We start from the raw sequence: 11136 nt of genomic DNA, 5'->3' as shown, positions 1-11136 counted from the left end.
CTTCTCCCATGAAAACATACAAATGGCTATCAGACACATGAAAAAATGTTCATCATCACTAGCCATCAGAGAAATTCAAATTAAAACCACATTGAGATATCACCTTACACCAGTTAGAATGGCCAAAATTAGCAAGACCGGAAACAACATGTGTTGGAGGGGATGTGGAGAAGGGGGAACCCTCTCCCAAGTTGGTGCAGCCTATCTGGAGACCAGTGTGGAGATTCCTCAAGAAATTAAAAATAGAACTTCCCTATGACCCTGCCATTGCACTCCTGGGTATTTACCCCAAAGATACAGATGTAGTGAAAAGAAGGGCCAGTGTACCCCAATGTTTACAGCAGCAATGGCCACGGTCGCCAAATGGTGGAAAGAACCAAGATGCCCTTCAACGGACGAATGGATAAGGTCCATATACACTATGGAATATTATGCCTCCATCAGAAAAGATGAATACCCAACTTTTGTAGCAACATGGACGAGACTGGAAGAGATTATGCTGAGTGAAGTAAGTCAAGCAGAGAGAGTCAATTATATGGTTTTACTTATTTATGGAGCATAACAAATAGCATGGAGGACATGGGGAGATAGGAAGAAGGGAGTTAAGGGAAATTGGAAGGGAAGGTGAGCCATGAGAGACTATGGACTCTGAAAAACAATCTGAGGGTTTTGAAGGGGCGGGGGGTGGGAGGTCATGGTACCAGGTGGTGGGTATTATAGAGGGCACGGATTGCATAGATCCATGGGTGTGGTGCAAAAATAATGAATACTGTTATGCTGAAAATTAAAAAAAATTTAAAATACAAATTACATTCCTTCATTTAACTATTAAAATGTAGCCATTGCATTACGGTGTTTTCACCATGGGACATTAGCAGAAATCTTTGAAGAGAAATGAACTCTGAGGGACAGCCAGAAGCTCTCCCTAGATGCTGGAGTGTGTCACAGCTTGTATTTTCCCAGGACTCTTTTCAAGGCTCTCATAACATCCTTATTCCTCAGACTGTAGATAAGGGGGTTCAGGGCTGGAGTGACAACTGTGTAGAAAAGAGAGAGGATGTTGTCTTGCTTAGGGCTATGGAGTGAACTGGGAAGGACATACATAAATGTGGCAGCTCCATAGAACATCCCAACCACCATCAGGTGGGAAGAGCAGGTAACTAGGGCTTTCTGCTTCCCCTCACTTGAAGGCATCCGAAATACAGTACACAGGATTAGTGCATAAGAGGAAATGATAGTAAAAAGAGGGGGTATCAGGAAGGTTACACTCATCACATACACAAACAGTTCATATCTAGAGGTATCTGCACAGGCCAACTTCAGCAAAGGTGGGATCTCACAAAGCAGGTGCCTGATCTTCCGGGACATGCAGAAGGGATAGTGCATAGTATACATAGTATAAACAATGGCACTTAGGGATGCCAGTAGCCAGGATGTGGCCACCATGAACCAACAGACCCTTGGCCTCATGAAGACCATGTAGTTCAGAGGATGACAAATGGCCACATATCTGTCATAGGCCATGAAGGCCAGTAGCAGATCCTCTGCACCACCCAACATCAATGCCAGAAACATCTGAAGGGCACAGCCCCCAAAGGAGATGGTGTTTTCATTGAGCAGAAAATCCATGACAGCCTTGGGAGTGACAACAGATGTAAAGAGGAGATCCATGAGTGAGAGCTGCCTGAGCAGGAAGTACATGGGCACGTGGAGCCGGGAATCCACTGTAATGACCAAGAGCAGCAGGCCATTGCTGGTCAGGGCCAACATGTACAGGACTGTGATTGTGGCACAGAGCACTTCAGGAGACCCACTGTCATTCAGAATCCCCATCAATATAAAGCCACTTCCCAAGGTGGAGTTCCAGTGCTCCATTCTGTGTTGTTTCTTTAGTTTCCTAGAATCAAATACATTCTCAGTGAATTTTTGCTAAGGTGGTCCCTAGTTTGTAACATCACAGGCTCCTGATGATGGCCAACATGAATCCAATGAAGCAATGTCTTTCCTACTGGAAATGGACTTTACCTGTTAACCTCTCAGTTTCTGACACTTTTAATTGTACCTTGAAGAAAGATCCATCTGAATGGAGAGCAGACATCACAGTAGCTAAACATTAACATGTCACTACATGAAAATCTTATTCAGGACATCAAAACTTGACATGTATGTTTCCACAATTAAATCACCTCTCTCTAGAAATCAATATCCTGGAACCCAAACCCTAGGTTGTTTTTGTACCTGTTTTTAGTATACTGTGTGTCAATGATTTAAATACCCAGTTACTGTCCTAATGACCTGTTCTGAATATAAAATTCTAAAGCTGGTACAGATGTGTGATCTCAACAAAGCACTTCCCCTACATTTTCCATATAACTTTTGTCCACGTTTGTTTGTAGTACTCAAGGCTATAGTTGTAAGTCTCATAGAAAGAGCTAAAATACATCCACCTTAGTCACTTCCCTGGATCAGCTCCATACTCTCCATGTGTTTGAGGGAGAAGGGATTCCATACTCTCTGAGACTAGGGGATGGAGTTTTTGACATGGTATTACCTTTATGAGCTAAACCTTTAAGATCAATTACAACATAGGTGTTTCTTTACTGGTTATGCAAACATGGGAGCCTGGGAGAACTCAAAGATCTGATAACTAATGAGGCCCTGCCCAAAAAGATCAGAGTGTTTGTGTTTAGGAGAAAAGGTGAAAGCTGCTGGCAACAAAAGAGCATGTGTTGTATGTTGTAATCAGGCTCAATAATTCTATCTGCCCTCTATTACACCTGACTGAGATCCCCAATCTCCCTCCTGCAGGGCCAGAGTGTCTACATTGGATTAAATGGCCACAGGATAGACAGGATAAATTCCTGTTCTGGAAAGCATTAAAGCATATGACAGGCATATTATTGGCTCTTAGATGGCCCTTTGATTTGGAGACATTTATTACCAGATAGGTGCAAAAATCCCATATCAGAGGTCAGCAAAGCCTGGGCTGTATGGACAGGTATTGATACTTCCACCAGGAAGTGGTCACTCAGACCTAGGATGTTGCATAGACTCTTTCTTCATTTTCATGGATTTTTCATGTTTAGGAAACCAGGAATAGAGGTCATTAGGATGGGGTACAGAGCCCAAAGCACTAGAGAATCTGGAAGACAGTATAGCTTAAACTCTTAGGGTCTGCTTTGGGCTCTGTTTCAAAATTCAACATATCTAGAGGCTACACACTTCCCTGAAAGAGAGATAAAGGCTTTACCTCAGATAGTGAGAAGCCAAGCTGCCAAACCATGCAACCTGCCTCAGGGGTTGTTTGAGAGTCAAGGATTTTCCTGTGGAAATGCAGAAAGAGTAAGCTTTTCTAAGAGTGTCCAGCTGGTTCAAATTTTGCCAAGTTGGGTTAAGAGTCTGAGGAGTCTGACCAACATAGATGTCAGGGCCATTTCTTCTGGTCCTCTATTCCTCACAGGTCTGCTACAGAGATGTAATAGAGACAGAGGGCTAATAGTCTTGGGTAGTTTCTGTGAAGCTCTTACTTCAGAGATGGATTTCCTGTTCTCACACCTGTGGAGAATTAGGAGGTGCTGCTTCTATCACCCAGGTCTCCAGGTCGAGAACCTATCAGCATCCAGCTCTGGAGAAGGTGTGAGACTGAGTTCTTGGGTCCAGATGCTCAGACTGTCATTTACTCTTGTTAAGGTCTTGGAGCAAAGAGGAAAGCAGCAGGAATCTGGGGGAAGTAGATATTGGAAGAGCTGCCCAAGGGAGGCCCTGCCATGCCTAGCCTCACTGTCCCTGGGGAGAACAGTGAACCAGGGCCCTGTCCTTGGGGAGGCTGTTCTGGCTCCATATCCCATGACTCCACCCTCTCTGCTTTATTCCATGCCTACCATTCCCAGGGACTTCTCATCTCAGCTGAAAGGGCCTCCCCCTGGAAATGCTGGTCCACAAAACAGGATGTTAATGAGTCCTGTTGGGTATGTTTCCTGGCCTGGCATCTCTGGTCTCTCACTAAATGAGCACAGATGCTCCAGAGTTCTACCCTATCCTCAGGAGGCACTAATGGCCCATTTCTAAATTGCTGACTAGGAAACAAGGGTCCGTTTCATGGTGAAGGCTCTGCCCCAGAAGTTAATGTGGGTTTCGTGTCAGCTGTAGGATACTCCCAGAGTGTATTCGGTGGAGGAGTTGGCCTTATAGTTATTACCAAAATTCTAAATCCTCAGGTTCATTCCCTGTCCTGCTTGTTCTGTCATTTACATGTTTTTCTTATGTTATAAGCTCTCCCTCTAACTTCATTCAGCTTCCAAATATGATAAATATTTCCCTGTTCAAACAAACAAATAATAATTTGGGGGTGTTTTTGTTTGTTTGGTTGGTTTTTGAACTGTATTTTTTTAATTAATTTTTTTTCAGCATAACAGTATTCATTGTTTTTGCACCACATCCAGTGCTCCATGCAATCTGTGCCCTCTCCAATACCCACCACCTGGTTCCCCCAACCTCCCACCCCCCGCCCCTTCAAAACCCTCAGATTGTTTTTCAGAGTCCATAGTCTCTCACGGTTCACCTCCCCTTCCAATTTCCCTCAACTCCCTTCTCCTCTCCCCTTCCAATTTCCCTCAACTCCCTTCTCCTCTCCATCTCCCCTTGTCCTCCATGCTATTTGTTATGCTCCACAAAATCACATAAAAAATGGGCAGAAGATATGAACAGACATTTCTCCAATGAAGACATACAAATGGCTATCAGGCACATGGAAAAATGTTCATCATCACTGGCCATCAGGGAGATTCAAATTAAAACTACATTGAGATACCACCTTATACCAGTTAGAATGGCCAAAATTAGCAAGACAGGAAACAACATGTGTTGGAGAGGATGTGGAGAAAGGGGAACCCTCTTCCACTGTTGGTGGGAATGCAAGTTGTTGCAGCCACTTTGGAGAAGAGTGTGGAGATTCCTCAAGAAATTAAAAAGAGAGCTTCCCTATGACCCTGCAATTGCACTACTGGGTATTTACCCCAAAGATACAGATGTCGTGAAAAGAAGGGCCATCTGTACCCCAATGTTTATAGCAACAATGGCCACAGTCGCCATACTGTGGAAAGAACCAAGATGCCCTTCAACGGATGAATGGATAAGGAAGATGTGGTCCATATACACTATGGAGTATTATGCCTCCATCAGAAAGGACGAATGCCCAACTTTTGTAGCAACATGGACAGGACTGGAAGAGATTATGCTGAGTGAAATAAGTCAAGCAGAGAGAGTCAATAATCGGTTTTCTCTCCTTTATGGATTGTATCTCAAAATCCCCTGCACTTTTGCCATAAACTTTTTCAAAAAGAATTTATAATAACTGGGTCTTCTTCTACTCTCAACTGCTCATTCATTATACGTGAAGATAACACTTGTCACCTGCTACATTTGAGAACCCAGAAATAACAGTATCATAACCTAATCAGAGAACCCAGAAATAATAATAGCATAACCCAATAAAATTGTATTTCTCACTTATTAACAGTTTAGTGCATATTTCTTCTTTGGGGAGTTGTCTTTAACTGTTCTCCTGTATGGGGTGGTGTGGAGACCCAGAGTGTTTCCATTGATGGAGCCAGTCAACATTTCCAATAGGTGATACCCAGGTTGACAAAAATCCTTTCCATTCTGGGTAATCTGAAAGGAAAGAGATCCTACTCCACTAAGTGTAGTGGCACTTTGTGGCACACTTTGTGGATCACTTCACTTCTTCATTATATTCCTCAGCACATTTACATCACCTGCCAAGTACCATACCTGAGCTGAACTGACATACTTTGTCTCAAGATCACCAAACTCATCTTTGTAAAATCCAATAGTACTTATTATATCATGTTACTCAGTTTGTTTTAAACTCACTAAATTTCCATATTCCTCCTTCTAAGCTTTGTCTGTTCTATATTAACATGAATAATTTCTTTTTCCTTCTGATCTCTGGGATAATCTGGTAGCATACTACACTAACATATAAGTCCAGAAGGGCAGGAACTAGGCCTTTTTTGTTCTCAAATCACATTTCTAGCTTCTAGCAGGATAATTGCATGAGATTGAACCCAATCAATGTTTCCTAAATATGAATGGAAGTGTCCACCACAGCTCCTCTCAAATCACAACTAAAATATATATGAAAAATTGTCTCTTCATGTACTTGGTCCATTTTTTAATCAGAGGGTTGTTTGGTTGTGTGTGTGTGGGGGGGGGTTGGTATTGAGCTGTGTAAGTTCTTTATATATCTTTTATATTAACCTCCCTGCTGAATATATCATTTGCAGGTATTGTCTCCCATTCACTAGGATGCCTTTTGTTTTGTTGATGGTTTCTGCCATGGTACAGAAACTTTTTATTTTGGTACAATACCAGTAGATTATTTTTGCTTCTGTTTCCCTTCCCTGAGGAGACATATGCATAAGTATATATTTTCTTGTTGTTGTTCATCAATATAATTTTATTTTTTTATTATTTTTATTTTTTTTGAATTAACAAAGATTTTATTTTTTTGTTTGTTTCTTTGTTTGTTTTAAATTTATTTTTTATTTGTTTTCAAGATCACAGTATTCATTATTTTTGCACCACACCCAGTGCTCCATGCAATCCATGCCCTCTCTAATACTCACCACCTGGTACCCCGACCTCCCACCCCCTGCCCCTTCATAACCCTCAGATTGCTTTTCAGAGTCCATAGTCTCTCATGGTTCACCTCCCTTCCAATTTCCCCCAACTCCCTTCTCCATTTTAACTCCCCATGTCCTCCATGCTATTTGTGATGCTCCACAAATAAGTGAAACCATATGATAATTGACTCTCTCTGCTTGACTTAATTCACTCAGCATAATCTCTTCCAGTCCCATCCATGTTGCTACAAAAGTTGGGTATTCATCCTTTCTTATGGAGGCATAATACTCCATAGTGTATATGGACCACATCTTCCTTATCCATTCATCCGTTGAAGGGCATCTTGGTTCTTTCCATAGTCTGGCGACTGTGGCCATTGTTGCTATAAACATTGGGGTACAGATGGCCCTTCTATTCACTACATCTGTATCTTTGGGGTAAATACCCAGTAGTGCAATTGCAGGGTCATAAGGAAGGTCTATTTTTAATTTTTTAATTTCTTGAGGAAATTAAATTTAATTTAATTTCTTAAGGAATCTCCACACTGTTTTCCAAATTGGCTGCACCAACTTGCATTCCCACCAACAGTGGAAGAGGGTTCCCCTTTCTCCACATCCCCTCTAACACATGTTGTTTCCTGTCTTGCTAATTTTGGCCATTCTAACTGGTGTAAGATGATATCTCAATGTGGTTTTAATTTGAATCCCCCTGATGGCTAGTGATGATGAACAGTTTTTCATGTGTCTGATAGCCATTTGTATGTCTTCATGGGAGAAGTGTCTTTTCATATCTTCTGCCCATTTTTTGATATGATTGTCTGTTTGTATGTGTTGAGTTTGATAGATCCTGGATATCAACCTTTTGTCTATACTGTCATTTGCAAATATCTTTTCCCATTCTCTGGGTTGCCTCTTTGTTTTGTTGACTGTTTCCTTTGTTGTGCAGAAGCTTTTGATCTTGATGAAGTCCCAAAAGCTCATTTTCACTTTTGTTTTTTTTGCCTTTGGAAATCTTGAAATACCTTTCATATCTTGAAAGAAGTTGCTGTAGCTGATATGGAAGAGGTTACTGCCTATGTTCTCCTCTAGGATTCTAATGGATTCCTGTCTCACGTTGAGGTCTTTTATCCATTTTGAGCTTATCTTTGTGTACACTGTAAGAGAATGGTTGAGTTTCATTCTTCTACATATAGCTGTCCCATTTTACCAGCACCATTTATTGAAGAGACTGTCTTTTTTCCACTGTATATTTTTTCTTGTTTTGTCGAAGATTATTTGACCATAGAGTTGAGGGTCCATATCTGGGCTCTCTACTCTGTTCCACTTGTCTATGTGTCTTTTCTGATGTATCTGTTTATGTATTCTACCCATTTTTAACATGATTATCTGTTTTTTGGGTGTTGAGTTTGAGGGGTTCTTTATAGATCTTTCTGTAATGTCATTTGCGAATATTCTCTCCCATTCCATGGATTTCCTCTTTGTTTTTTTGACTGTTACCTTTTCTATGCAGAAGCTTTTGATCTTGATGAAGTCCCAAAAGCTCATTTTCACTCTTGTTTCCTTTGCCTTTGGAGATGTGTCTTGAAAGATGTTTCTGTGGCCAATATCAAAGAGGTTACTGCTTATGTTCTCCTCTCAGATTTTGATAGATCCATGCCTCACATTGAGGTCTTTCATCCATTTTGAGTTTATCTCTATGTATGGTATGAGAGAATGGTTGAGTTTCATTCTTCTATATATAGCTGTACAATTTTCCCAGCACCATTTATTGAAGAGACTGTCTTTTTTCCACCAGATATTTTTTCCTACTTTGTTGAAGATTATTTGACCATAACCCTTCTCAGGGATAGAAGACTCCAGCCACAAGTGCCAATCATTTGCCCATGTCCCCAGCTACATTCTCTAATTTTCTTTTCTATTAGCTTATACCCAGCGATGTTATTCTTTGCTTATTCCTGATATACAGTAATATATAAACTGAATAGTATGTCTGCCTGACTACAAAGCATTGGACCAGAACCTGATTTCCTACTGATGCACCTACACAACTCATTGGATATTATAAAACAAACAGCAGCATGAATGAGCTCAAACACTAGTCGCACCAGAAAAGACACTGCCATTGTGCAGACAGCTATTGTGGTGCAATTTTATCTCCACAAAGGGTTGTCCTTTGTTCCATAGTGTGTGGTGTTACCCAAGTCTGGTCTTGTCTCCAACATCTTGGCTCAGTAATGATGTGGGCCCATTATGCCTTAGTCTTCCACATTGCCATCAAGCCTTGATTCTCTGACACAGTAGAAGTGGCGGGGGGGTGGGTGATTGGGGGAACCAGGTGGTGGGTATTATAGAGGGCACGGATTGCATGGAGCACTGGGTGTGGTGAAAAAATAATAAATACTGTTATGCTGAAAATAAATTAGTTTAATTTAAAAAAATAACAGCTCTTGAATGAAATTATTTTAAAAAAAGAATTTAAAAAAGTACTAAGACTGTGGATTATAACATGATCTAAATGGTTTCTTAAAATTCCCTTCCTACTAAGAAGGATGACAAAGGATCCCTTGGAAATAGAAAGGAAAAGATAATTATTGCTTCTGCTCCTTGATGAAAGTCAAAATCTGCTGACTGAGAAAATAAACTAGGAAAAAGAAAAACCTGGGCTTTCTACTAAAGGCTGAACTCATCGTGTTTTCTCAAATCCATATAATATGTTGGCATCCTTTTTCAAATAGTTTCAGTAAGAATTAGAGAAGGGATTTGGGGGAAATTGGAAGGGGAGGTGAACCATGAGAGAGAGACTATGGACTCTGAAAAACAATCTGAGGGGTTTGAAGGGGCAGGGGGTGGGAGGTCGGGGTACCAGGTGGTGGGTATTATAGAGGGCACAGATTGCATGGAGCACTGGGTGTAATGCAAAAATAATGAATACTGTTATGCTGAAAATTTTTAAAAAAAAAGAATCATTTAAAAAAAAAGAATTAGGTATGGAATTTTTAGAAAATCAAGTGTCTTAAATGCTTCCAAGAATGTTTTCAGTCAAATACTTTTGTTCTTGCAATGAGATCTTTGCTTTCAGGATTTGATTTTCCATTATAGTCAACTTCTGATTGCCCTAGTTATGCTAATGTGTAGGCAGAAATAAACATCAATGGGCACAGAAAACCAAACCTATGTGACTGAATTTATCTTGCTGGGCCTTTCTTCAGATCGGCAGATACAGATCCTCCTGTTTGTGGTGTTTCTCATCATCTACCTGATAACTCTGTTGGGAAATCTTCTCATCATAATGCTAACTCATATCGACTCTCGACTTCAAACACCAATGTACTTCTTCCTTAAAAACTTGTCATTTACTGATCTCTGTTTCTCTACAACAATCATCCCCCAGATGTTATTCCATTTGCTAGTAATGAGAAAAACCATTTCCTTTGCTGGGTGTTCAATTCAGATGATTTTTTTCCTAGTAGCTGGGTGTACAGAAAGTTCCCTCCTAGCAGTGATGTCCTATGACCGCTATGTGCTGTCTGTAAGCCCCTTCACTACTCCATGCTCATGACCCAGAGGGTGTGTATACAGCTGAGCATAGGGTCCTGGGCCACTGGAGCATTTGTATCTCTGGTAGACACAACATTTACTTTATGTCTGTCATACCACGGACAGAACATAATTAATCATTATTTTTGTGAACCTCCTGCACTCCTGAAGTTGGCTTCAGAAGAAACCTACAAAGCTGAGATTGCCATCTTTGCAATAGGTGTGGTAATTCTCCTTGGTCCTCTTTCCCTCATCCTTTTCTCCTATTGGAATATTATATTCACTGTGATTCAGATACAGTCAGGAGAGGGGAGGCCCAAGGTCTCTTCTACTGGGGTTCTCATCTCACTGTTGTTGTCTTCTTCTATGGCTCAACAATATTTACCTACATGCGTCCAAATTCCAAGAACATAAGTGAAGGGGATAAGGTGATCTCTGTGTTTTACTCAGTTGTAACATCCATGATGAACCCATTCATTTATAGCCTGAGAAACAAGGATGTGAAGGAGGCATTTATGAAAGTATTTGGAAGATAAACCCTCTCAGAGGCAAGAATCTTTATATTGATATACAGCTTTGGGAATGAAGACATTCCAAACTGATTCGACATTTTTTTTTAAGATTTTATTTATTTATTTGACAGACAGAGATCACAAGTGGGCAGAGAGGCAGGAAGAGAGAAAGGGGAGGAAGCAGGCTCCCTGCACAGGAGAGAACCCGATATGGGGCTCGATCCCAGGACCTTGTGATCATGACCCGAGTTGAAGCAGAGGTTTTAACCCACTGAGCCACCCAGGCACCCCCTGATTTGACATTTTTAACAGCTTTCTCTCTGAACTATCCCTAGGCTGATACATCTGTAAGGGTAATGCTTGTATATCAAGGATGTTTTCAAGTTTGTCACCTGTCTTCTTGAAAACAAGGATGTTTTCAAGTTTGTCACCTGTCTTCTTTG

At 40.9% G+C, this 11136-nt stretch overlaps 1 protein-coding gene and 1 pseudogene across 1 annotated transcript; one reads left to right on the top strand and one right to left on the bottom strand.

Moving 5' to 3' along the window:
• Positions 1–942: 942 nt before the first annotated feature.
• On the bottom strand, positions 943–1875 carry LOC116599831 (olfactory receptor 2AG1-like). Its single transcript, XM_032359795.1, has one exon. It carries the CDS (start codon positions 1873–1875, stop codon positions 943–945), a length of 933 nt encoding a protein of 310 aa, XP_032215686.1.
• Positions 1876–9795: 7920 nt separating this feature from the next.
• LOC116600154 lies at positions 9796–10717 on the top strand (annotated as a pseudogene).
• Positions 10718–11136: the final 419 nt, after the last annotated feature.

Source organism: Mustela erminea, chromosome 9, assembly GCF_009829155.1.
Source record: "Mustela erminea isolate mMusErm1 chromosome 9, mMusErm1.Pri, whole genome shotgun sequence".
Lineage (NCBI taxonomy): Eukaryota > Metazoa > Chordata > Mammalia > Carnivora > Mustelidae > Mustela > Mustela erminea.
The sequence above is the reverse complement of the archived record's forward strand: the minus strand, read 5'-3'. Positions and strand labels throughout refer to the sequence as shown.

Coding starts and splice junctions, on each gene's coding strand:
- LOC116599831 (XM_032359795.1), bottom strand. CDS start 1,875: ATGGAGCACTGGAACTCCACCTTGGGAAGTGGCTTTATATTGATGGGG.